General features: G+C 40.1%; 2 protein-coding genes across 4 annotated transcripts; one reads left to right on the forward strand and one right to left on the reverse strand.

Moving 5' to 3' along the window:
* The first annotated feature begins 1,279 nt into the window (after positions 1-1,279).
* On the forward strand, positions 1,280-12,237 carry LOC114564593 (uncharacterized). The gene is made up of 12 exons (XM_028592019.1): positions 1,280-1,533; positions 2,229-2,374; positions 3,420-3,501; positions 3,843-3,978; positions 4,906-5,108; positions 5,574-5,710; positions 6,702-6,843; positions 7,141-7,425; positions 7,529-8,716; positions 9,061-9,851; positions 11,001-12,085; positions 12,191-12,237. Exons 1-12 carry the CDS (start codon positions 1,288-1,290, stop codon positions 12,193-12,195), a joined length of 4,446 nt encoding a protein of 1,481 aa, XP_028447820.1. The 5' UTR covers positions 1,280-1,287; the 3' UTR covers positions 12,196-12,237.
* A 2,552-nt stretch (positions 12,238-14,789) lies between these two features.
* zgc:152951 (uncharacterized) lies at positions 14,790-26,261 on the reverse strand. Of its 3 annotated transcripts, none has more exons than XM_028591887.1 (12): positions 26,175-26,261; positions 26,032-26,093; positions 24,327-24,566; positions 23,031-23,148; positions 21,753-21,905; positions 21,432-21,617; positions 20,195-20,268; positions 19,905-20,102; positions 18,747-18,884; positions 18,544-18,633; positions 18,290-18,433; positions 14,790-17,624 (listed from the first exon to the last, which is right to left on the reverse strand). In XM_028591887.1, exons 3-12 carry the CDS (start codon positions 24,564-24,566, stop codon positions 17,496-17,498), a joined length of 1,470 nt encoding a protein of 489 aa, XP_028447688.1. In that variant the 5' UTR covers positions 26,032-26,093; positions 26,175-26,261; the 3' UTR covers positions 14,790-17,495. The 3 variants fall into 3 exon arrangements, with proteins under 3 accessions (XP_028447688.1, XP_028447687.1, XP_028447686.1); XM_028591886.1 differs by having other exon boundaries at positions 24,327-24,569; XM_028591885.1 differs by lacking the exon at positions 26,032-26,093 and having other exon boundaries at positions 24,327-24,569; positions 26,175-26,257.
* Positions 26,262-27,879: the final 1,618 nt, after the last annotated feature.

Below are 27,879 nucleotides of genomic sequence, written 5' to 3' on the forward strand. Positions count from 1 at the left end.
ATGCAGGCAGGAAAGTGGTTCCTTTGATACACATATGGTGGGGCCAGCCGCTTCTGTTTAACCTGTCGGTCGGTAGATTTGCTAAGGTAGGCTGTAGAAGTCCACACTATGTCTCCTTAATTAAGGCACCTTGTGCAGGAAACCTGTACAACTGGTGGGTGTCACTAGCAACTAGGACGAAAACAGGGACTTCACACTCTTCTCTTCTCCGGAACACACCACTGGCAGAAATAGAGTCCTAGGTCCCAACAGTGGTTTTTGCCCCTGCACCACCTATTATCCAAACTGAAGTCTGCAATTTGTTTCAAAAGTTTAAAAAATAAAACGTATAGGTAGAGGGTATATGTGCATGTACACACAAGCTTGTGGAGTGCTTTCACAAACCCACTGAGCCCACATCTGTTATGATACATTACATACATAGCTGTATGTAATGCAGGCATCATGCATAAATGAGGCAGTCTTTTTCCAACATGGTGAGAAGAACAGAATGCCTTTCAATGAATCACCTAGGCAGGCCCTAAAAAGTGGTTGATGTTCTCAGAGGTAAAGATGTTTTGCCCCAGTTCCCTTCTCACTGACAGTAAACAAACAGGAATACTTATGCTCTTTACTGAAGTTGATGTTACCAGTATTATTTTAATTGGCAGCAATTTAAGAGACATTATTTGGCTATAAAATGACTCCTTGGAGAGGGCTTTGAAAAGTTAAGGCAAGATGCCTCTTTCACAGAAGAATATGTACAAGTAAAATTTTATTTCATCTTTATTGCCAGGTTTGTTGCCTTAAAATGTACACCTTCTACTTGAATATATAATTGACTAACTTGTTATTAATAGATATACCAATTAGAGCCTGTAACACTCAAAACTGATTGTAAATTCTACTGAAAACACTTTTCTTATGCCTAAAATAATTTATAGAACAATACTAATCTGATGATTGTAAAATTACTTTCACAGACAGAAATTATGAAGATGAAGATATTTACAGTTTTTATTCAAGTTTATATATCCAGCTCAAATCAATGGCATAATGTGACAATTTGACTTTTACCTCCTATTTACAGGGGCCAACATCAAGCTACCTACACATATTTTAGCAGTGTGATTCTGACAATAGGCCCATTTCATTAGTTACATTATATTATTTAAATCAGTATTTAATCTATAAGAGGCATTTAAAATGGTTGGAGATGATGGTTTGTTGTGTGTATTGTCAATAACACAATAAACTTCACTAGTAGGCTACGTTCTACTGAGCTGTGGAGATACTGTAGGTCTGGCAATGCGAGACGAGTTTGTCATTACAGGGTTGCCAGGTTGGAAGTGTTTTGTCGTGGGGGATAGGAGGATGCTACCTTACAAACCTGGCAACTTTGGCTATGCGCTGGATACAGCAGACAGTATGGCGGACAGCGAAAGTGATTTGGAAACAGACGGGCTTGAATTAGCTCTGGACACACTGTGTGATAGACACTGCAGCGATGAGTCGTCTCTGAAGAGCAAAGGCTATTGCTCTGAGTTTTGTGAGGTATGTTAGACTCCATTTTGTTTGATGGTCTCTCCATAGTCGGCGTCTGTTTATTGCTAATGCTACTAGCTTCGCTAGCTAACGTTAGCCTCCAGACTAGCTCTACGTGTAGCTAAGCTAGCTACTGTTGCATCAGAAAAGCAACAGAAATAGTTAACAAAATGTAGATATCGACTGTGCTCCTTGCTATGTCACTTCACGTAGTACCCGTGTGTCTCGAGATATCAGCTTGACATTTGATAATGCTTAACGTAAGCTAGCTTTATACGTTAGCTAGTCAGTTAACGTTAAGCTAAGCTTATTAACGTCAACTAAACGGTAACGTTAACGGTATGAGGTTAACATACATTTAGGTGTTCTAGCAAGAAATAGCAATCATGTTATTAGCAGTAAAGTTAGTAACGTAAACACTGACGTTAGCTAAGGCTTACTTTAAGACACACGAATGTGAAATCGTATATGCACTGAACATGCCTACCTCACTGAACTTACAACTAACTTCAATAGTAGGCGTGCTCAGGAAACTATTTTAAATACGATGTTTTAATTGGTCAATTAAAAAAGGGTGGTGATCAATTGTAGCCCCTTGAGGTAAATTGTACGACTTTGTAAGATAAACTATTATATTTAATATTAAATCATATTGAAATGACCAAATATTTCATATTTCTACATTTTGTGTTCTACCTGCACAGTTGGTTGAGGAATACACAGGGCAATGGCAAGTTCCTCTCCCTCAACTAAAGGTGCTGCGCACTGCACTCTGCAGTTTCACTAAAGCCACTGCTGCCTTCCCTGATGACTGTCAGCACATCCACTATGTTCTCAGCAGTATGGCCTTGTAAGTAGTTTGTTACAACGCAAATTGAATATTCAATTTCATTAACAAGCATACTTTATTTTTATTTTATTTTAGTAACTATTACCAGAAAGCATGATGTGTCAACTTCAAAGCAAATATATGAATTGAATAAAAATGATTAATCAGTGTTTAATAGTGTAAGGTATTTAGCTTTTTCATTGAAACAATGTTTGTTGATTTTTCAAGAGGCAAATTAGCTTTTTAAAGGGGTTGTACTCAAAATACTGAAAAAATAAACTTCTGTCTTTACATAGAAAATATGTGTTTACTGCTATGGTAATGTTCTAAAAGTCGAGTACAGCCCCTTTTAGAGTATGAGTTTTACTGAGGGATTCTTAGCCTACACTTTGTATATCCATACCGGTAATCTAAAACTAAACCATGTACCGTAGTGAACATGGCAGCCTTGTTTGCTTGTTGTTAAAGCTGTAGTGCGTAGTTTCTGTCGCCCCCATGAGGAATTCTAAGTAACGACAACAACACTGTCGGCTTGTCCACATGATACATGCCTTACGTGATCGTACACGCACTACCACCCCTCCTTGATACAGTTGCTAGCAGCTAAGGAGGACAGGAGGATTAAAAAAACACGATGGACTCTTCAGAAGAGATAATTGTCTTCACTCGAGTTTCTGCTTGTGAATGTCACCAGACGACACAATCTTCTGAACATAGCCATACTGATTACTTGATTAGCTTTGTAACAACTCATTTGGCAATTGCTTGAATGTAACCGACGTTTATTAATATCAGAAAGTTACACACTAAAGCTTTAAGGAAAATGCTGGAGCATACTAATAGTAGACCAGTAGCGCTACAGTTAAAAAGCATTTTGCTAGGATCAGCACAGTAAATTATTAGCAAAATAGTGGCACATCAATGTGGTCATTATTTACTCTTTGACAGTAGCACTTGCATGGAAAATAACTGCTAAGGGTTTGATGAGCTGAATTTACAGATTAAGATGTCTCACTTACTGTGCAATGTTTTTTGGCAAACTAATGTTCCTCTCATTGTTTTGCAGGAGCTTCTTTGAACTGATGCTGTTTTTCAGCAAAGAAGAATTTGTGGAAGAGCCTTTAAAAGACATCCTTGATTCCTTTCAGGTGACAAAAACTGACAAACTCAATCCTTAGTTTACTTATTCACACAACACACTTTCATAAAACCCACTGCCATACCTGCCATTAATTAGTTAGTTGTGAGTGTTTAGTAAAAGTTACCAGCACCCAACCGACAGGTCTTACAGCAATTTCTTTTGTTTAAAATAACGACTTGAGTGTTTGCTACTGCTACTCCAGCTGTCCGTTGTAACTTAGATTCTTCTAGTACGCAATAACCAACTAAAAAATCCTAAAAATCATTGTTGTGAATGGCCATTTCACAAAAAAGATGCATGTTCTTTAAGAAAATTTGGTTGAACCATTTTTTTTGCCACTCTTTGCAGGAGTGCCACTCTCAGCTCCTGAGGCACAGGAACATCTACCTTCAGCATGTGAAGCTGATCATCAAAGCGGGAGGCCCGTGGGAGAATCCAGTGCTGCAAGGAATCCTGAAGGAGGCAGACTTGACACGAAAAGAGGGTAGGCTCATCGCCATATTTAATAGCTGATATTCCACACAGAAAACACTGCGTTGTAAAGTGAGTCACCCCACTCGGGTGACCGTACTTGCTACTGATAAGACCCACTGAGGTTGTGTCATCAATAAACATAATGGAGAGATGCAGATAGAAGAGAAGAGGTGAGCACACAGCTTTGTGGAGCAGCAATGCTGATTGATCAGGTGCGTGACAGGTTGTAGTCATAGACTCGTCTTCCTGTCTTTTCTTAACTAATCCAGTGGTTTCTAAACCCCAGAGAGAGAGAGAAAGAGGTGAGCATCAATAAGCTGTTTTCCCACTAAGGGTTAGTCATCAAGACACAATGCGATTTGACTGAGAGATTGGCAGTCGGCTCCTTAGATCGAATTGTAGTCACCACTACGCATTTTCTTGTCTTTGTTTTGGTAGTTGTGGTGTTTAGTTAAGCTTCATCGTCTGCTTTTCATTTACCTGGCACCACTTTAACAAATTTCTCCATGCTTTTCTAGCTGTGCAGCAGAACTGTGCATAATTTAAACAAGAATGTTGCTTGCAGGCTGTCATGGCTGATAGTCATGTGTCATTTACAGTATTTGATAAATAGTAGCTTTTTAAAAAGTCCAGTTTCTCCTAAAAAAATGTATTGAGCTCATCAGCAGTTGACAAAATGTTTTTAGCAAAACTATTAGCTGATTGTAAGCTGTGTATTAAGCTGTTGTTTATGTAATGCATAAAAAATAATATACCTAAGATTTTACAGTACAGCAAACCTTTTACCATCATATCGAAGATCAATAACACTCAAGGGCCAGTATAGGATTCTAATGACACCAAAATCAGACAGTGTTACTCTATTAGACATTACCCAAGCCAACATGTAAATACCCCATATCATATGCATTAACTCATTTAATTCCCTCCCGTGCAGTTGAAGACTACTTAAGCTCAGAGTTGCCAGTATTCTTTGAGCTGCGGATTCGCTATCTGTGTGCCTGTGAACGGATGCAAGAGGCCATGGCCCTGGCTAAAAGCTGCCTGGAAAATCGCGAGGCTGCAAAGCATCTGTACTTCCATCAGGTCTACCTGACCTGCCTCTACAAGGCCTCACTGCATGAACACCTCCACAAGGAGGTAAGAGACAAAGAGTGGCAAAGGATTTGAATTTGAGGCATTGTGGGGCTGTGTAGGTGAAAATGTTCCTCCCTCTCAGATGGCAGAGATGTGGTTGGTGGAAATGATTATATTTAAAGACAAGAAACTAAAATAGTTACACCATTGAAATGGGGAAGAGAACAAATTGTATTGCATGTTCTCTCCAAATAGTTATATGACTATGCTGTCAATAGTTTAATATGTATATCAGCCAGTGGTAATCTAATAAATGATTCAAACTGAACTCATGATTATGATGGTATACAAAAATGGAATTTGTCAACGCTGTGTGATTGATGTCAATGGACACTGCAATTACGAGCAGCCAGTTGAACACAACTTTCTTGTATTCCCTTTATCCCTGATTGTAATGCATTTTGATTTATTTTGTATTTGTTGTATTCTTTTATGCATGTATATGCTTCTGCATATCTCCTTCCTCAGATGGCAGAGATAGATGGCCGTGATGCAGTGGAGATCATCTGCAACACAGAGAGCGTTGAAAAAGATGAGCTTCCATTGTCTCTCTGTAAAGCTTTCCTCACCCAGCAGCTACACAATGGAGACATGTACTACATCTGGTAAGAATGACCTTCAGACATGTATACCACACTAATACTACATAGGGGTGGAACGGTACACAGAAGTCATGGTTTGGTTCATACCTCGGTTCATACATCACGGTTTGGTTTGGTACAATGGAGAGAAAAGCAAAACAAAAATGCAGAAGGCAATTTTTTTTATTGTGCATTTCTCAGGCTGTACCACCTAGTGTCATACGGTCTCTCCCCACTGAGCTGGCTGCAACAGCCTGAAGTGTGTAAAGCAATATGTAAACAGTAAACAATAAGTGCCCCACATCATCTCCAGACTCAATCTGTAACTTGTAAACAAAATAAGACAATCAGCTATAAAACTGAAAATCATTCAAAAATTCTGCTTAGGCGAGACCCTTCCCCACAAAAGATAAAAGTTAGTATTCTTGCTATTAAGTGCGACAGGCCTACCTTTCTAGTTTCCACTCTGCCACGACCTCCTGTAGCTTCTCAGCTAGGGGAGTGCTTGTGTGCTGCTCATAATGGGGGGCCGCGTCTGTACAGCTGACGCTTTCATTTCCCACTCAGTCAATAAAATGAGCAGTCACCGTGAGATAGCTTTCTGTAGCACGCAAAGTCCAACCATCAGTCATTAGTGAAACGTAAGGTGCAGCTGACAGCTCGTGCCCCATCAACGTCCGTGTTTGGTTGTATACGGAAGGGACTAGTTTGCCTCATGTGTAGACGCGATGGCATGTTGTAACGAGGTTTGAGTACATACAGCAAATGCTTGAAGTCAGGTTTCTCTACGAGTGAATATGGGCGTATTGAAGATGACATGTACATTCCGATTGCTTCAGTGATTTATTTTATTTTTTGGTCCTATTTGGATGTGTATCTAAAGGCTGGTTAAGCACTGTATGGAGGAGAAGTTGGACAGTTTTTTTTTTAGGAATTTAATTTAGGAATTAGAACAGTTGTTTCTTAATTAACACATAACTGATGTCTTTGGCTTGTCATCCACTGCCTCCTGCAGGGACTTGGTGTTCATCTGGAGCAGGTTGCATCTTAGGGCCCATCCCTCCAGACATGGCTTCCTGGGCGAGTGCTTGCAGTTGGCTTCTTTGGCTACTAACGCCAGAGCCATCTTCCCCTTCATCAAGCTGGTCACCACAGAGGTGAGAATGACATCTCAGCATCGTTTTTTTTTTTTTCTCAGGACAAATGATGAAAAATATTTTGCACGTAGTTTGAAGCTTTCATCTGAAACCTGTATGAACAAACTGACAAACACTTCGATCTGACAAGGATCTTACACGCTCCTCATACCTGAGGAAGATGATTGTTACACTTTTGGAAGCACACAGCTTCAGTTTTGTCTTGAGTCAAATTGAATATGTATTTTTTTCTCATCTTGGTCCATCGCATTTGATTCTCTTATCTTCCATTTTACCTAATTATTTGTATTTGGACAGCTGGGGGTTGACGGAGTCCAGGTCTGTGTGGAGCTTTGTGCCAGGGCCTTGCAGCTGAGTGACATGCAGGTAGACAGTGTAACCCGGTCCCTTATCTGCAAGACCATCGCCTTCCTGCAACCTCATGACCTGGAGATCTGCCGGGCGTGTGCCCTGCTGGTCTTCTGCCAGGAACGCAGCCTGGAAGCTTACCGAACTGTCTGCCTGCTTTACATGCATCCTGACCAGGAGCCGCATCCCCACAATAGCCCTGTCCGGACCAGTGTTCGCTTCCATATTCTGCAGGTGGGAGGGGATGAAGAGCGGCATATATGATCTGATATAATGACATATTGGATATATTAGCATTATGATTTGTGGCTAAGACTTTTACATCTTTGTTTTCTAGATGCTCAAGGAGCGCCTGTGTTTTGACCCTGAGTTTTGGAACCTCCTGACCCTCAGGACCCATTGCTTGGAGTTGATTAGTGACAAGGCCATGAAGGCTGCTGTTCTCAGTGAGATAAAGGAGGAAGAGGAGAAGGAATACAGTGAAGAGCTGTTAATAAACCGGTGTATAAATGACTCATGCACTCAAGGTTTCAATTCCTGCCAGTGCACTGAAGCTGCTTTTGTGAACCAAGACCTCCTAGAGGAGCAGACTGTGGATGGAAAGACAGAAAAGTGTGTTGACCCATCAAACCATGCTCTTCCGAAGAGGAGAAAATGGAGGAAAAGCCTGCGAAGGAGAAACCAATCTATGTCTGACGATGAGGCTGACCTTGGTGATGATCCAGAGATCAAATACAATCTCAAATCCACCTCTTTAGGCAATAAGCCTGTGTATTCACTAAGACACAATATCACTAACATGGAGAGTTCAACTTCTGTAAAAGGCCCCCTAACCCGCAAGAGAGAATACTTGTCTAGATATGTGAAGAGCCAAATTTTGAAAAGGAAGGGTCAGAAGAAAAGATGGTTGCAGGGTGTTCCCAGGCTGGAGCAGGTGCAGACCATTAAAGAGAAGAAGGTGAAAGTTAAAGAGAAGAAGGTGAAAGTTAAAGGGAAAAAACGGGGACGGAAGCCTTTACAGAAACTGGAACTCTCCTACCCTGATAATGAAATGTCCCTTACAGAGGAAGAGTCTGGTTTCGAAGAGATAACTGACACAGAAGACAAGGAACTGGATATGCCTCACCTGGAGAATGAACTTGAACAAATGAGCAAACCGAAAGAGAATCATTGTGAGCAAATGGATGATCTTGAGAAGGAAAATGGACTTGAGAAACATCCTGACCTTGTCTGTGGTAGCAGTCTCAATGAACAAACCCAAATGGAATCTCAAACACAGTTCTGTGAAGGTCTTCCCTGTGAACCTCAAGCTGCTGTTCCTGCTGTTGAAGCTGATCCTGAACTTGATGGTCCGCCCTTAGACTTATTGGATTGTCCAACAATGTTACACAGCTACTCTCTTAAGTCCAAAAAGCCTGATGGTGAGAAACTGCATCCTGCAGAATCCTTGGCACCAAATGAGGTTAATGGCGACTCGGGACAGGAGCCCAAACCCACAGTACAAACAGAAGTGTCAAACACTGAGGTCAGTTGTTTGTCTGTTATTATCCTTCCATTGTATATTCATAATTACCGGAATTTATTATAAATGAATGTGTCTGTATCTTGTCTTAATTGTTAGATGATGCATTAGCAGAATTTTGCTTTGAATAAGTTACTGCAGTGAAATGTGTGTGTTGCCACACATTTCTTGTGAAAACGGTTATTCAGGGAGAATATTTTTTACACTGACTGCATACAAGTAAGGAAAATATAATGACATCAGTGGGTTGAAGTATCTTTTTGTTTTGAATTTGATTTGATATTCTGCTGACTTTTTCTGTTGAACTCGTAGCACTTCTTTCAGTGGTTTGTTTTCTTTTCCTCCAGGTAAAAGCCAAGAGAACGTGGAAGGACCGAGTACTCCGTACTCAAAAGTATGCCCACTTGATGTACCACTGCAACTTCTGCCGCAAAGACTATAAAGGCCTGAATGTTATGAGGCATGCTCTCTCACACCTTAAAAGTAGAAAACTAAAATGTATACTCTGTGGAAAACGCTTCAAACAGTTCTCTTTTGCCGAAAAGCACGTCCTGGACCACATTGATGAAATGTGCAGGCAGAAGCCCCCTGATAAGGAGCCTCGCATCCAGGACACTCCAGCTGCTAATGGAATTGTAGATAATATGAAAAAACTGAGCCAGCCTCAGGATGAAATTCAGACTCCCATTTCGGATGAGAAAACTCCCGAACAGAAACCCGGAGGCAAAACCAAAGTGTCGAGCCTCAAGAGGGAAGATCGAATCATCAGGAACCTCCGCACCCTCATCAAAAAGACATCTGTGCTTCACAAAAAGTGCAAGAACCCTGACGCTAATATATTCAAGCAGGTAGACTTCAAGGATGAGCAGGTAGTCATTAAAGATGGCCTGGTGATTGTAAAAGATACATCTGTGATGGTGAAGGAGAAAGAAGGAGAAGGGGAGGAGAAGCCGGCAGGAGAAAATGGCTACGGTGTGGACATCACGTATCACCTGTGCCCCTCAGAATCCTGTGATAGAGTATTCTTGAGGATCAGCACCACACTAACAAAGCATGCCATCAAATGCCACATTAACGAAGAGAAGGTGCTGGAGAAGACTTTTGTGTGGGCCAAACACAAGTGCAGCATATGCTTTAGGTAAGACGCACAATATGTTGGGCATCACAGACTTCCTTATGTGGAGAGTTTAACATGATTATCTTTACACATTTATCTGCTCTATTAAATATTTTTTTGGGGTGTATGCACAGTACAATTAAAAGGTAGGAAGTTGGATATGGCTTGTACGTCACAACATCCATTTTATCTGGCATAGCTGGCAATAAATAGGTTCCCAGTTCTGCATCTGCGGAGGAGGGTCTGGCTAGTCCACACAGCATTCCGGGATGGAAGGAACTTGTTTTGGTGGAAAATGCTTGTTCAAAAGTTGTTTAAGTCGTGCGACAGAAAACTCAGATTGGACAGATGAGGGACATCTGGCGGAACCTCCGGCGGCACCGGACAATCGATATAGACTATGAATTAATCACCAACACGCTTTTCTGATGGGGCCGCTCATGTAAAACATGGAGGATGATGACACCCCAGTAGAGATTAGAGCATCTTCCTTGCATAAATAGAAGTGTTGGTGCCTTTTTGGATTCCTGAGTTTTAAAGACAAACCAGTGGTTGATGTTTGTAAACTGGCAAAGTTGACATGATGCCAATTCAGGATCACAACCATTATTTCCTTCTCCTTAGATGCCAAATGTACTAGCCTGACAAGCCAGACCCACATCAAGATGTTGGGTCTGGGAACTCACCATTGGCAGGGCTCAAACCGAGGGGCGGGATAAACAGTTGTCTTTCAAATTCTCTCTGAACTCATAGCTAACCAGAGCAACGCTAGTTGAGAGATTAAACTTTTGCCATATCTTAATCTTAACTCCAAGTCTTCCGGAGTCACGGCCAAAGCCGATTCGAAAGGCCGCTGTTCGCCAGCAGCAGCAGCCATCTTCTTTGTTTTCAAGTAGCAGGGAACCGTCGCAACTCTGCCGTCCTTATGTTAAGCCCGCCCACCGACTCTATTCACAATGTGATTTGGCCTGGCCAGAATTTGGTTTTTCCAGCTTGCAAGCCAACGGAGAGTTGCTAGACTGACCCTGGCTGCAAATTACATTTGCTGCCACTACGGTGCATCTAGATTTAGAAAATTCCACAATTTTTGCACATTCAATAGAAGTTACTGTTATTTTTAGTTTGTTTTCGAGAGGAGCTTATTGTGCTGACTGTGCTTTCCTCTAACAGGCAGATACAGGTCCTCCAGCATTACAAGGACCACATGAAGCTCCACAATACTGCTCTCCAGCACTTCTGCTACCACCTGGAGTGTACCCAGCGCTTTTTGACGCTGCAGGAATTAAAGGACCATGTCAGAACTCATCAGCCCTTCAGACCTCAGTGTTCGGTCACAGACTGTGAGAAGCTATTCTCGACCCTTCAAGGTCTCTATGACCACGAATGGAGACACTACATCCCAGCGCCTCAAAGGGAGGAGCTAGAGATGGGACTCAGCAGACAGATGAAGCAAAATCCCGAAGCTCCGTGGAAGCAGAGAATGAAGGTTGAGGAGATATGGCTGCAGAATAAAACGGAGCCGCGGCAGAGTCCGGCCCTTGACCGTGGCGTGGCCTATGGTATCGAGGATTTGAACGTAATTGTAAAACCTGAAGATCAGCTTTGTGAAGTCTCAGGCAGTAATCAAAACCTGTCTATACCTGAACACTGTGTGAAAACTGAGAACACAGTCACTCGTGAGCCCACGGATGAGAGCGTAGCCGCCATTAACGGACATGAGGCCGAGACGAGAAACCAGGCGTCAGAGGGGAAGATCTCCACTTCCCGAACAGGGAATGCTGCAGCAGCTCCAAGTAAGAGCTGTCGAAAAAGAAAGCCCATCGAGTGGGACCCCTTGAATGTCCGAGACCCTGAGGATTTGTCCACTATATCTGAGGGAGTGCAGCAGAAACTGGGAGAGCCACACATCACTGAGCACAAAACCTTCAAACCTGAAGATCCATCCTACGCGACTTTCATCAAGGCCCCCTTCATCCGGCCGCCGCCCTCCACCTACCTGGATGAATCTCGGCTCTCAATGCGCAAAAGGAGGTCCACCGATGAGGCTTCGCCGAGGAAAAATGCTTACTGGAGCAATAAGAAAAAGATGGAGCCTGTCCCAGAAAAGCAGCAGGTGGAAAATGTGGCCTCTGCGCAGAAGATGAGGCAGCGCTGTGACAAATGTCTGTCCTCCTTCAGCAGCTTAGAAGAGTTAGAGAAACACCAAGCCCTTAACACCTGCTCTGCACTCTTCGGCTTTGATTCCGACGATGAAAGTAAGTGTGCTTGATGCACTGATTATAAAGTGCAACAAGCAGTTGTTTATTTCTAACCCACTTGAACCACTGGATAATCAGTTTTTGTTTTGTTTGTTTTTTTAGGTTAGGAAGAGGAGCTGTAACCGGGGTGACAACTGAACTCATGAAAACAAGCCAGCTGGCTCAGGGCAAGCATTCAAGATAAAGGAACACTGGAACCCTTTCCTAATACTCGGATACAGTACTTATTTAATTCCTGAATACCAGTTTGTAAACATATGTGCCAACATGGTTAATTGGAGTTTTAGTTCATTGATGGAACCCTTTTTTTGAAGCAATAATTTCAATAGCTAAAACTGGTTTAGTCACGTTGTGTGTCACTTTGTCAAGTAGGTCAAAAAAATAAATAAAAAATCAGCGATAAATACACTCACGGGCCACTTGATTAGGTACACTTTGCTTATATCAGGTTGCACGCCCTTTTGCCTCCATTCTTCATGGCACATATTCAACAAGATGCTGGAAACATTCCTTCAGAGATTTTGACATGAGAGCATCACACATGATGCGAGTCTCCCTTTCTACCACATCGCAAAGGTGCTCTATTAGATTGAAATCTGGCGACTGTGTTAAACGATGCTCGATTGGACCACGGTAGAGATGTTCCGATACCGATACCAGTATCGATATCAGCTCCGATACTGCCTAAAACGCTGGTATCGGGAAGTACTGGAGTTTATGCACCGATCCGATACCACGTAATAAAGCCCTAAAGAAAATCTACATTAAAGTAGTTTATTTATGTTCTTTTTCCGTTATAACAGACTGTCAAACTGGAGAATAAAAGAAAGTTCTGGGGCATTCATTGTTTGTGTTTGTTCATGTTTCACAAAGAGTTTAACCTGAGCCAGACCGACAGCAAAGATAGAAATCATATCACATCCATACAGGGATAGTAGTATACAGCTGTTAAAACATAATGAAATATATGACACTCTGGTATCGGATCGGTACTCGGTATCGGCCGATACGCAAGTTCAGGTATCGGAATCGGTATCGGGAAGCAAAAAGTGGTATCGGACCATCTCTAGACTACGGGGCCCAGCGTGTGCCAAGAAAATATCTCCACACCACCACCAACCTGAACCGTTGATACAAGGCGGGATGGATCCATGATTTCATGTTGTTTTGACCATGTGTACATGCCTAAATGTCCTGGAGTTGCTGCCACGTGATTGGCTGATTAGCTATTTGCATTAACGAGCAGTTAAACAGGTGTACCTAATGAATGGCCGGTGAGTGTATATTCTCTTGATCTACAAAAAAAAATTATTGTTTTCTAAGCAAGTCTAAATGTAATGCTGAAAAATGTCTGACAAACCAAATATGACCCAAGACAACCTCCCTAGAATAAACAAACCCAATACTTTATGTGCCGCCTTAAAATAACTTAGACCACAGAATGCCAGTGTTTAAATGACGAACCATTGCTGGACTCGCCATACCATGGTAAAGTTACAGTACCACGTGGTATATGTAACTGAAAGATATTTATTTGTGTTTGGTTGTCTTTCCGTCTGACCTGTTGACACTATCATGTCCATTTGGGCCACACGCTGAAGCCTGTTGCAGTCGGCTAAAGTGAGCCTGAATGAATGTCATTTTTAATCCCAATGGCTTTCCCACCTGTGGTGTTCAGAATTAGCCATTAATGGCTTCCACTTCATGATTTGAAAATCCTATCCTATTTTGTCCTTAGAGTGTAGATTTACATGCAGTATATCATGAGTAGTTTGCAACTGTATGACATTTTCCAACTATGAAATATCCTGTTAACTGGCGGAAAGATGAGTTCAATGCTGTTTAGCATGTTTGTTTGATTAATGTAGTCTTCCAAATGAATCATACACAACTCTGAGCTTTGGTCTTTGTAGAGAGGATGTATAAAATATTATAAAAAGTCTCACAAGAAATGACAATAATAGTGGATATGTGGTGGTTGCGTCCTCTTTACCTTCTCTATACTGTATAAGTTTTCCAACCGAAGACGAGGTGTTTTCAGCATACTTTTTTGTAGGCAGCGTTTTTTTTTTTTTTTTTTTTTTGTGAAGCACGATTGGATTTGCCTGTATGACAGTAGGAATCACTCGAAGTCGTGACCAAAATGTCTGAAAATCTGCCTTCTTACTGTCACACTATTATTCTGTACAGTATACAAATAACTCACAATTGTATTAGTGCCAAGACTAAATCAGTGTTACACTGTAAGTAAAGATAAACATTAAAGACAGTAATACAGTACCTTAATACTTTGAATTTCAAGTTTTCTATTTTTACTCCGTTTAACTCCATGACCTTGTCTGTCATGTAGAATATTTAACATGGGTCGTTTATGTATATACTTTTGAGATGGTTTGATCTGTTTAATAACTTTTTATTGTAATGTTTTTATGGGACTGTGCACTTAACGTGCTTATTTATATGTAAAAATGTTAATAGATTCAATTTGTAAAGGTATTGATAATTCCTCATCTATTTTCTTAAAGAAAGTGATTACATTTGTTTGAATAAACAAATTGAAACTACGCCTGTTGTCATGGATGATATTTTTTGTTGCACATTCACGTAAATCAAGAACCAAGGAGTTTTTCTTTTTCCTTTAGTGGCATCTGCTTTAAAGCAGATATGTCGCATGCAATGATATAAAGTAAAAGAGACCGTAGACAAACTCATACATTTTATTTTTTAGTTCAACATTGCATATTTACTATTCATAAACATATTGCTTTATTGTTAACCCCAGGAAAGAGGGAAATAAATAGAATTGCTTGTTTAAAAAACTTTTTGCATCACTTTTTCCTGATACATTTTGAAAAAGTACAGGGATCAATAGTATACGTAAATAAAACCTTTTTTTTTCTGTCCATTTTAGCCCACAAAATGTCTTCCCCTTTTCTTTCTCAGTCACTCAATAATGGAATTGAGTGTAGTGAAGCCAAGGGTGTACTTGTCACTGAATAAATGTATTGACAGATGAAATACAGTCGGATGTTTTAAGTCTATTGCACATATTGTATTCCAATATTAGGGTCTAACTGACACTTTATTTGTCTAATTGGGGGCTACATGTTAAGGTCCCAATATTTCTTATGGCTAAATTTACAGGTTTGAAAAGAAGCAGTAAGAGAGGCAGTCCTGCTAGAGTCCAGCATTAAGATTGGGAAGTTTTCCAATATCTCATGCAGCAAAATGCATTCCAGTTTTAACACATGCTAATTTAACCATTTGCTTTGGTGCTGCTTATCGCTTAAGGACAAATAATCCTGACAGTTATAGTAATGTGCAGGACACAATGTCCGGGCAAAGGAATATGGACTGTGCAGACAGAGTTGAAATTGTTATACACAACATGCAGCATAGAGTGCATCGATGACATCAAACAACTTAATATCATTTTCACTCACATACATTTTCCTTTGACCTGAGATAAGAAAATCCTTGAATTATGGAAACAGAGAAAGGCCCTTAAATAGTTCTTCTAAGCCACACACAATCCTTATAATCATATAGAGTAATTATATGCACTTAATGTGTGTCCATCACACTGGAAGATTTATTTTTAAATGAAGTCTTACAAACGTTTAAGGCCAGGTAAAATGGAAACTAATAAAATGTTGGGAAAAATAAATGAAAAGTCTTGCACAGTTTTGTAGGCAGAAACTCAACACACCAAAAACCTGCAAACTCTAATCAAGACTTAAAACTGCTACATTTAATTGTTTCCATGACTACTGATTTGGGTAATGAAGTTTCTGCAGACTCCCTGGAAATAGCTGGATAAATAAACACAGCCCAGTACTCGCTTACTGACCAACAGGGGACATTTTCTTTGTGAAAAAAGTACAAATATGTCTCAACAGCATTCAAAGTTAGTGATAAACATGCTAAGTGTCAGAGTGCATCCCAAAGGGGTGACTTTTTGATACATATTTCTATAATTCAAAATATTAACTCTATCTTTTACCAAATAACTGTGCCAAAAATACAGCAGTAGCACTTCTCCGATTTAAAATGGAAGACCTGGATCGTAAAGATGGGTGAACAAGCATGTAGCTTCACGTGAAGGAAGGGAGAAACAAAACGCCACTAGGGGGGTTAGAAATGAAACCTGATCCAAGACATGCAAAAGTCGGAGCGCTGCATCCGTCTGTGCGCTCTAAACAAGTAACACTTTCATTTCTTATTCAGGGACTGGATCCTACAAATACGGGGGGGGCTTCAGAGGATACAGCCACCTCAGAGCCACCGCACCGCGCTACAGTTCCAGTCCGACCTGTGCCTTTTGTTTGTCCAATGAAAAAGAGCTTAACACTTGGGTCATAGATGTTTAGGAAAGGAAATAAATTACACATTTCTAAAGGCTAACATCTCGTGGTTTACAGCCACGAGCAAAGTAGTGTTTGTATTTTAGTATTTAATGACCACGGCATGGGATGATATACTAATGTGCCATTAGCATTTAGTGTTGCAAAGTGCAACAGCTGTTACTCTCGTTCCCTGTAGAAAACCAGGTCCGCTTGTCTACATCTGCAGGTTAAATGATGGACCAGCCTGGTGGAGAATCTGCAGCCCACTTAACATGAATGAGTGGGTTTGGTAAGTTCAAAGGGTTTTGATATGGCTTGTCAAGGCAGTGTGTTTGTCATCTCCATCTGCTCGGAGTCAATGCTCCACGTCAATAGCCCGACGAGTGTTGTACTGAACCGAGAAGATTGTGATAATCTATGACTCCTGAGTTGCTGACAAGTGTAAATACAAGGACTGGAGAGCATGGAAGCCATATTGATAAATGTTATTATTATTATTATTATTATTATTATTATTAAGTATGCTTTTGATTAGCTTTCTCCGCGTTCATTTACTCTAAGATAATTTGGGGAATGTCTGTCAGTTTTCAGGCTTTGACGTTTTACAAAAGGACAGTAATAACGGAAGTCAATAACACGCTTAATGTGCAGCTCATCCTATTAATTTATGCTGCTGCAGTACAAAGTTTCTGTGTGCAGCTTGATTTTTATAATAGGCTCTCTGTTACTTAGTGTACAACTCATATACAGTTAAGACTTCCAAACAGAAGTTATCTGAGCTTACAGTAAGAACTTAAAGCTAGGATAAGCCTACAAGAGAAGTAGGACTTGATGGTACAGTGCAAATGCGCCACTTATCACCTCTTGGATTTACAGTTTGTTTTCGCATTTAAAAAAAAAAAAAAAAAAACATTTGCATGGTTGAGGACCAGTGGATTGCATTTGGCAAGCACGTCATCACCAACCTACTGGATTTTAAGTAGATGCAGCTTAGCAGAAAGTGGACAGATGCAAAGAGACGTAGCATATAGCTGGACGTGAATGTGTTGGTGTGGGCATGCTCAGTGGGTGCTATTGGTGCTCCAGTCATAAGGGAGGAAGCTGACTTTGGTCTTCCCAGCAGAAAGGACACCCTGCAGGCTGGTCTTCTTCGGAGAGTCCCCCATGTGCTCCACCACCCACTTCAGCAGCTACAGGAGAGACAAGGTGGCAGGGAAAACCATCTGTGAGGTTCACGGTCGGGTTAGTCTATATCGCTGTGGAGCAAGGTCTGGCAAAGCGAGACTACAGTCGGGTAGACGATTATTGGGTTTTTAATATCACCATCTCTTTCCGCCAGTGTATAGCCATTTTAACCATGGATTGTGACATTAAGTTCATTGACTTAAGTACTGTACTTAAGTAAAGTACCTCAAATTGTACTTAAGAGTATTTTTATTTTTATGATTTCTACTTTCCACTATATTTTGGAGGCAAATATATTGTACTTTTTACTCTACTACATTTATTTGATAGGTTTATCAGAAATTAAATAGGATATATTATTATAGGTTAAGTAATACAATTAGCCCCACCTTTACCAGCTGCAACATTAAAGTCATGTACACATTAATGCATCACTAATCATAATCTAGTAATGTAATATGTAGGATTCTGAAATGGGCCATTCTGCATAGTGGGTACTTTTACTTTTGGTTCTAGTATATTTATAAGTATAAATGGGTTTGAATGCAGGACTTTTACTTGTAACAGAGTACTTGTACACTGTAGTATTGCTATTTTAAAAGATCTGAATATGTCTTCTACCACTGCTGTCGTCTGTGAATAAGACCACACGGTTGGCAGCCATAACTACCTTTTCATCAGTTCCTCCGAAGTCAGCTTTGTACCACTTGAATATCTGACTGAGTCGCACTTCTCTTTTCCCAGAATCCACCATACAGGCGTCGTCGTTCTCCAGGAAGGCCTCAGCTGCTGTGCGGAGCTGGCTGTCAATGTCCTGATAGAGTTGAGTAGATCAGAATTGATTTCAGACCATTCAATCCCTAAGTATTTACCAGATATGTAGATGACCAATATACCCCATAAGTGGTTTTGAAATGTGCTTACCTGTGGAGTGTATGTTTTAATTGGTGGGCAGCCCTTTGCGCCACAGTTCAAGGCAAAGTGAATGAGGGGCTCAGCATCCGGAAGGGCCACCTAGTGGACAACATAGGAAATGGAATTCCTCATTACATTAGTTGTTCTGCACAAAAGTGTCATTGGTGAAATAGTGAAATGTTCAGCTGTGATTTAACAGAATGTCTGAATACTTGTAGTCGTGGGTCTGTTTTGGAGAAGGGCCTTAGAAGCTGTGCGACGCCTTTCCTGTTCCCTCTCAGAACACCATTCTCAATGTCCTGTAATGTAAACACTTCTCCTCCAATCAGGTAGCTCACATAGTTGAAGAACTATAAATAGGACAGGAAACAATATTTTAATGTAATGCCATCCATTCCTGCTTAAATACGATGCAAATTGAATCAAAAAGTAAGACAATCTTAAATATAACAAAAGATTAAGATAACATGACCATTCATGCCACTTAGAATGCATGTTTTCTTTTCTTTTTTCTGTGCATCTTTATATTTCAATCTGGATGTAATTAGTGTAAATCAGCACCAAATATGGCTATCCTCAACCTAGCATTATTATTATTTAAAAAAAATAATACTTTTAGCAGTATTTGATAGCTGTTGCTAGGCTAAATTATGTAGAGCTCAACAGTAACCTCCCACCTTTGAACGGCTCTGGTTTCGGAAGGGATTTTCACTATTCAATAACTCCTCAGACATTTCATTAACGGCTTATATTAAGAGTTATAAGCCTGGAGCTAAGCCAACCAGCTATGATATAAATCTTAACCATGAAACATTTGATTTGGCACAAAAGAACATTTTGAAAACGGCAAAAAAGGAAAAGGTACAAGACTGTGTACATGAATGATCACAGACTTCAATGGTAGCAGCCCGCTCGCTCTAGCTGTTTTGCAAGTTTGGTAAACATTTCAAGTCAAGTCAAGTAGAACTTTATTTGTCTCCAGAGGGGCAATTGGTTTCCATGGTAACAGCGAGCTCCACCAATGAGAGACGTCACTGTTATGCTTAGGATTGTGGGTAGTGAAGAATTTCTTCATGACATCGCATAAAAGCATAGCAGAGCATAAAATATGTTTTTCTTAAAACAAGGTTAATATCATACGGACAAGTGGCTTCTACAGGAGCATAAACCTTTGTTTCACAAGCTCCTAGTCAGTCTACCTTGGATGGTTTAGACATAATAATAATAATAATAATAATAATAATAATCCTTATGGAGAAAATGAATGGGATTTTTACTTCTGGAACCACACTGTTGAGCTCTATAGGGACTCTGTGGAATATGGTAAGGACCGGGGATGTTTATCTTCGAGCGCAGCTGTGTGATCATACTCTGTATCTTTGCCACATGTTGGTGGGGGCCCCCAGGCGTAGGTACCCATGGATGACCAAGGCATTGTAGATGTTGATGAAGAAGGCCAGCTTCTCCTCCCGACTCAGCGAAAGCAGCTCCACCCTCTGCAGCTGAATGGCTAGCTCACAGTAATGCTCAAAGGCAGGGTTGACTGACATGCCCTTGTAGTCCACAGACTGTGGGAGCAAGGACAACACATCAAGTACATACCCTTGCAGTTAAAAACAACCATACCAACATACAGATGAATACGCTCATCACACATTACCTTGCCATCAGCAGAGAGATGCTCGGAGAACAATTTCAAAATCAACTCCCGTACAAGCAAAGAGAGCTCAGCAGCTGAGAGAGAGAGAGAGAGAGAGAGAGAGAGAGAGAGAGAGAGAGAGAGAGAGAGAGAGAGAGAATGTTTATTAGGTTTAATAGCATTTTGAGACAATATCAATATCTGAATGGTAAGAGCAATTGTGTTAGCATAAACCCCTTAAATCTTAACAATAATTGGATCTGTTTATAAGATATACTCAATGTTTTGCTGTAATGTAAAATCAACACAGTTCATAGCCAAATTTCAAAACATTAACCCCTGAGCTGGGACAACATTTTGGGGGTATTACAGGGTGCTCTTACATAATCGGTAAGTGTATATTTAAAGTAGCTGTGAAATAAACCCAAGGAAAAAAAAATTAACAGCATAAAGATCAGGCTAACCTTGATGTTGTACAAATGAGATTACCATTAGGAAACATTAACTGTGAGAAAAGCATGTTGCAGATAAATCCAAGAGAAAAAAAAAAAACGGCCAAGCATAATAACACTAACGCTTACAAAAGCAGTGTGATTATAATCACCTCTGTGTTGTACTGCACGGATTAGCTTGTTAGTTAGCCTCTAGCGGTGTGCAACATTCAGGTATGAATAGAATACAGAGCCAGGCAATACTGCATGTCTTACCACTACCACAGAACAAGAAAAAGGATTAATCTGTCAAAAAGATAACCGCAAACCTGCATAAACACAAACATGGTTTTGAAATAGGGCTTCAATGATATATATATTTTCAGGCCAACTTTTCATTTTTTCTTCAGGTGCTATCAGAATCAATTCAGGAGTTCTTGATACATTTGCTAACAGAAATTATAGGACTAAATATAATTTACCAGTTTCTTATACAATATATTTTCAAACACAGCATTTTATTTTTTCTTCAAAATATGACAGGTATTGTCACTACTGCATCATAGCCATCATACAGGAGGTGGAAGTTACTGAGGGAATGAAGATGAAGGCCATATATCAGATACATCATTAAGCTCTACTTCAGTTCTTCCCGCCACAAAGCTCACTGACATAATACACAAACCCAAGCAAACCCAAAAGGGTCATATACCAAGCCAGCAGCAAAGAAAGGACAGGAGTTTAGAGAGCATTTAAAGGACACCAGTCAGCGTGAACCTGGAATGCGATGTGTGTATGCCCCAAAGCCTGATCCAGTCCTGACCTACCCTGGATGGGACTGCAGGCTGCCGTCTGTCCTGCGTTGAGGGCTGAATGAGGGTCATCCTCCAGCAGCCTGTACAGTGTGTCTTTCCCTTCTCCAAAACTGCCATCCTGCTGCCCACAGCCACGCACACTGACCATGTACTTCTTCTGCAACAATGCTTGGCCAGTATTACAGGCCTCAGCACTGGCTAACACACACATGGCCACAGTCAAGAGTTGGCAGATTGTTCAATGAGTTTCCAGATTGTTCTAATAACTTCTACAAAATCAAACTGACACAACACTAAAAGCCTGTTTTACTGCGGGTCTGCAGCCTTACTTACCCATGCCCTTCTCTTTCTGCAGCCAGTCAACCAGTTGATGACCTGAGAAGCTCTTTTTGTACAAAGTCAGTCCCCTCCTATGACTGCCAATCACAGTGCCATGTTTCAGGTCCTCTACCACGTCCGCCAACTCATTCCTCTCACACATACACTCTGTGAGGGCAGGAATATGCCAAGCCACACATGTACAAACACACAAAAATACACATGTTCATTCATACCCACATGTATGAAAGACGAGTATGTGCAGTCCAGCATGTGCACTTTCAGAAAGGACCAAAGCAACAAGTTGCTTATGTTGCTAATGTGTAGAAGAGTTTAACAGTTTAACTTAAATAAACATATGGCATGTTTGTCAAAAAAAAAAAAGACATTTTGCTATACAGGTATAATGGAGAAAACAGAGAAAAACAGACTAAGTATTGCACACAAATAACTTATGCATCTTCTCAAATGAATAATTCATGAGCACAAGTGAACAGAAAATAACATAAATTTTGTTTCCATTTTAACATACTAAAAGGAATGTCAATAGAAATATTGTTCAACAGGCAAAATCCTTTGTATGTTAATTTGTTTCTATCCAAAATCCAGACAAAGCAGCATTGAATTCAAGTGAGTCATTTAGACTGACAACTTTGACTATTTTCTATTTATTTATTTATTTATTTATTATATCACCACATTCACTTTGGGCTATACAGTGGCCTGTATGTACCTAGCCAGAGCTGGCCAGTATTGTTGAAACTGTTGAAAAATGTCCAATGTACTCTCAGATAACTTATAATCAAGACTGTTGAGAGAGCAAGGACTAATGGAATGAAAGCTTTGACATAATGATATAAATACAAAGGAATACATTCTAGGTCACACCAAATTCAAATATTTCTCCACAAAAGAAGTTTAAGCACCCCTTTGGACAGACTTTGTTAACACAATAGGGAGCTTAAACATCACATATCATCAGGAACTGTGAGGCAGCCTGGGGCTGCTGGGCTCATCCTAATTATGAAGTTTCCTATATCAACTGTTTATACTGTCTGTGCACTTAACGTAAACTACAGTTCCAAGTATAGTTCATCTGAGTCAATGCCTCACATTAAGGAAGTTTTCCCCAGAGTGTGGTTCATTTCAAAACCCATTTCTGAGCAGATTAAACCAATCTCAAACTGATCTTGTTTTTAAACTAATCCTTAAACAATAAGCAAGTATGTGAAGACAACAAAAATCTGGAAAAAGCAAACTGTGTGTCTTTTGTCGGACCAATAAATCCCTCACCTCCATCAGTCTCCACGGCCGTGTCCTCTGGTTGATTTTCGTCTGGTAGTGGCGGAGCATCTGCTGGAAGAGGCTCTTTCTTGACCACATTCACCAACCTCTGAAGCTCTTCAGGAGCCTGAGATAGTGAAACACATACAGTACGTACAAGTTGAAACATTATTTTGAATTATAGTAGATGAAATTCAGATTTTTTTTTTTTTTTTTTACACTGTTAAAAATATACATTAGGGCTGCAACAACGAATCGATAAAATCGATAAAATTCGATTACTAAAAAAGTTGGCAACGAATTTAATTATCGATTTGTTGTGTCGCGCAACTATTAGGCAACCTAGTCGCGGAGATAAAAAAAAATGAGTTGAGCGCAGAGCGGAGCAGCGCGGAGCGAAAGAAAAGGAACAAAGAGCAGAGCGGGGGTAGAGGAAATACGGAGAGAGACCGGAGAGACCCGTAACGTTGTTCTGAAACACTCGGCGGAGGCAGAGAAATCAGTACGACCTAATATAAGTCATGCAAGGTGTGGGAGCATTTCACACTAAATAAATCAAAAACGTGTTAATTGCAAGATAAGCAAAAGCGACACGGCATGGCACGGGCGCACCACGGTGATGAGTCAGCACCTAAAACGTAAACATGTTGGGAGTCCGTGATGAGGAGGAAGTTCAACAGCAGGGTAAAGTCACTACACTATCCTACTTCTGTTCTGTTCTGAAGTGAGGAACGTACCGTCCCTCCAGTAGCTCTTCTGGTGCTGCTGTTTACTCGTTATCCAGCTGACTAGCATGACAAGCTAGCGTTAGCTCGGTAATAACAGTAATAAAGCAGGGGTGGTGTAGTTTGCAAGACTAAAGACATGGTTTTATTCACTCGCCTTTTTTGGCCCATTCATTTTTCAATCTGTTATGTATATTATGTGCTTTGTCCCATATCAGTTATTGTTGACAAATATAATAGTGTGTGGTGTATAAACGAACTTAACTTGCACTTACTACAGTGATGGTAATAATTTAATGAATAAGTGTGTGTGTGTGTGTGTGTGTGTCTGTCTGTCTGTCTGTCTGTCTGTCGGTCTTGTCTGTATCTGCTATTTGGGTTACTTACCTTTACACAACTATTAACTAAAACAATAAGTATGTATGTATTGAGTTTATGTAAATTAATGTTTTTTTTTTATCCGATTCATCGAAAAAATAATCAACAGATTAATCGATTATTAAAATAATCGATAGTTGCAGCCCTAATATACATTACAACAAGTTCAATAGTCAAATGGGGAAGTGTTTCCACTCCTCACCAATTTTTGTAGGTCATCGTTGCCCCCGACATGAATGTTGTTGAAGAAGATCTGAGGGACCGAGCTGCGTCCTGTCAACTCCTTCACTCTGGCTCTTAGCTCTGGATGCCTTCCCACATCCACGTCACATACCGGTACTCCCAAACGCCCCAGGGTGGCTTTGGCCTGCACACAGTGTGGGCAGCCCTGGATGGAGTACACCGTTACACGGCCCAGTGCACTGCTGTCAAACTCCTCCATCTGCTGCAATTATGGAAAGACAAGAGGGCAAAGAGTTTTAAGCTTTAGCTGTCCAGAGAAAACTGGCTGAGCTCCATGTTACAAAAACAGTTAGAGTTCCTCTTTCTGCTCTTGGCCACTGAAGTGTGGATTACACAGTAGGTGTTTTATCCAACACATCCTAGCTATGTTAAGGTCCTATTTAAATGTTAAGTATATACACATTTTGGCCTGAATGAAGTCTTAAACTATTGCTTTCTCTGGGTCAGTTGGCGGTTTCACATGTTGATTTTTGCAAGATATGTTGATCTCTTTGAGAGAGTATTCATGCATGCATACATGTAAGTTAATGTGCATACTTGTGAGATTACTTTTGTGTATAAGCGCGCACACACACACACACACACACACACACACACACACACACACACACACACACACACACACACACACACACACACACACACACACACACACACACACACACACACACACACACACACACACACACACACACAGGTTTGGTTCGTTTGTGCTTTGTGTTCCCTGAGGAAGGAGACAGTTCGCCAAATGTTTTTGCACAATACTGAAGGATTCAAGTACTTGTCCTCAAGTTTCTGTACTTTGAATGATATCTAATAGTAGTTTAGAATGGTGTTCTCCTGCTGAGGGATTTAAACCAGCAATGTCACAGTCCTTTATAACTTGAGAGGTGATATAAGTTGAGGAACTTTTTCTGCCTGACTTGCCTCCTCTCAGCTCATTTCTACTGATTTTGTAAGAAGTTAGCCAATGACACAGTTCCTCATTCATTGTTACACAGCTTTGGGCCAGCAGTCAGGTCGAGTGCTAGATCACACCTCATGTTAGGGGCAAGGTACAAGTTGTCCTAGTTTCTCAACAAATTTTATTTCCTTACTGAAGTAGTTAGTGCAGTTAGTTTAAGAAGTGAGACCATAAAATAAGCATATAAACTGTCCCCGAATGACTTCACAACAAATGTTCTAATTTTGGAAGTGGTTTAGTAAATTACCGTTTTTCTCGTGCAATTATCATATAACGTTAAAGATGACTGCAGATAAACCAAGCAGTAAATCTGGAGATTTTTTAAAATTAAGAAATGAAACGCCATTGTAAGGCTGTTTGAGAACCCCGATTTCTAGATTTGCACATTTTGTTTTAGAAAAAAGTTAAATTTTAAGGGGTGTAAAGCGTTACCAACAAGCATGACTAAAGTTATATTAAATTCCTAAAGTTTGTTATGGAGTTCAGCAAGGGGATACATTTGTCTGTTTCAATAACTGAAAAGCAATATAACTGACAATACTATAACAATTATTAAATCATTACACAACTCATTTAGTGGCATATGAGTAACACTAACGCTGAATATACGTTAACGTTAACCGTATACAATACAACCAGGGAATGGCGTTAACAAGCTAACTTATTGTGGATATATTAGCAAATGATAACGGTACGTTACCTTTTAGCGATTGACTCCCTTGCTTAATTCGGCAGTACAATTTTAAAACTCTGCTCCTAGTTCTGTTAATGAAAACATATTAGTTAATACATATGTTATGCATAACACCAGCTGAGAGGTCGCTTATCTTGCAGGTAAATTACCCAGTTGCACTGGCAGTACATCATCATTGCGCAGGCTAGCCCATATTAGCTGCTTTGGTTAAGCTAGCTATCTTGTCTTATGATGCCTTCAGGTGCTCCTCGTAAAGTTAATATTCTAGCGTGCTTGACTATAAATGATAACACCTAAAAGTCTATGGATAACACCATAGTTAAAGAAAGGATAACAACCATACTATCAATTCCCATTACAAACCGCAATCACTTGTTTTGAAATGACAAGTCAAGTCAAGTCAAAGTTTATTTATACAGCACTATTTATACAGACAAGCTGACCAATGTGCTTTACAGAGCAATAGAATTTCACACGACAGACAAAACAAGAAAAATTTAAGAACAAATTAAACACTATTAAAAGCAATTGAATAGAAGTGTGTTTTCAAGAGTGACTTGAAAACTGACAAGTCAGAAGCAGAGCGAATATGAAAGGGCAAGCTATTCCATAGTGTCGGGCCAGCAATGGCAAAGGCACGATAACCTCTGTGTTTTAACCTGTACCGTGGTATGGATAAAAGTTTCTGTGTCCCTGACCTAAGATCCCTGGAAGGAGTGTATTGCTCTAGGAGCTCCGATAAATAGAGGCGAGCTTGATTGTTAAGACACTTATAAACAAATAAAAGAATTTTAAAATCGACCCTAAAACGAACCAGTGAAGAGAAGCTAAAATTGGAGTGATGTGTTCGTATTTACGAATGCCTTTTAAAAGTCTCGCTGCCGCATTCTGGACTATTTGAAGACGTGTTAAAGATGTAGAATTTATTCCGTAATATAAAGCTTTACAGTAGTCCAGTCGGGATGATAAAAATGCATGTATCACCCATTCAAAAGCTTGAGGACATAGAAACGGCTTAACTTTAGTCAGCATACGTAAATGAAAGAAACACAAACTGACAACAGAGTTAATTTGTTTATCCAATTTCAAAGAACTATGACAGCAGATTATTTCTTCTGTTAACTCCATTCTGTCTTTTCTCCTGGATGAAATTTGCTCTTTTTATGTGGCCAATACAAACATACAGAATAGTATTATTTATCGTCTGACCATAAAGGAATTTATTTAAATTGTATTAGTAAACAATTCCAGATTATCCTAAAAGACACAACAGAATATGTGACACACTGTATGCAGTTTGTGCTGTCAGACCTAGACCTCTGCCACCAGATATGGTGAGCCAAACCATGCTGGTCTGTTAACAGGTATGGTTGCAAATGTCTTTTAATATGTGGCATATGTCATTATGCATGGACACATGCTCTTTGATCACATTGCTTAAACTGGGAATTGATTAGCAAGATCCTGGTATTATTATTATTATTATTATTATTATTATTATTATTATTATTATTATTATCATTATTATTATGAGATATTCTCTGTAGGCTTAAAGGGTGGCAGTCAAAATGAGGTGTTTAGTTCGTCCCACTACAAATAATGTATTGGTAAGATGTAACGTGAATGTTATAGAAGGAAAACAATGGACAGCTAGTAACAATTTATAACACAGACTGTATAAAATAGGTTAGAACTGAGTAGTAGTTAGGGTTGTTTGTGTGTATTTCAACCTGAAACACCGACTTATATACCTAACGGTATAATAAATGCAGCTTCTTGTCTTTTGCTGGACATACTGCCGTACAAAGGCAACCATGGCTTTGCGGGGAACGTTTTCCCACTTATACAGGTTCC

This window comes from Perca flavescens, chromosome 11 (assembly GCF_004354835.1).
Source record: "Perca flavescens isolate YP-PL-M2 chromosome 11, PFLA_1.0, whole genome shotgun sequence".
NCBI classification, from domain to species: Eukaryota; Metazoa; Chordata; class Actinopteri; order Perciformes; family Percidae; genus Perca; species Perca flavescens.

Coding starts and splice junctions, on each gene's coding strand:
- LOC114564593 (XM_028592019.1), top strand. CDS start 1,288: ATGCGAGACGAGTTTGTCATTACAGGGTTGCCAGGTTGGAAGTGTTTT. Junction 1,534..2,228: donor ATTGCTCTGAGTTTTGTGAG/GTATGTTAGACT, acceptor CTACCTGCACAG/TTGGTTGAGGAATACACAGG. Junction 5,109..5,573: donor ATGAACACCTCCACAAGGAG/GTAAGAGACAAA, acceptor CTCCTTCCTCAG/ATGGCAGAGATAGATGGCCG.
- zgc:152951 (XM_028591885.1), bottom strand. CDS start 26,201: ATGATGATGTACTGCCAGTGCAACTGG. Junction 21,618..21,752: donor GCAGAAAGAGAAGGGCATGG/GTAAGTAAGGCT, acceptor TGTGTGTGTTAG/CCAGTGCTGAGGCCTGTAAT. Junction 20,269..21,431: donor AGCCTGCAGTCCCATCCAGG/GTAGGTCAGGAC, acceptor TCTCTCTCTCAG/CTGCTGAGCTCTCTTTGCTT.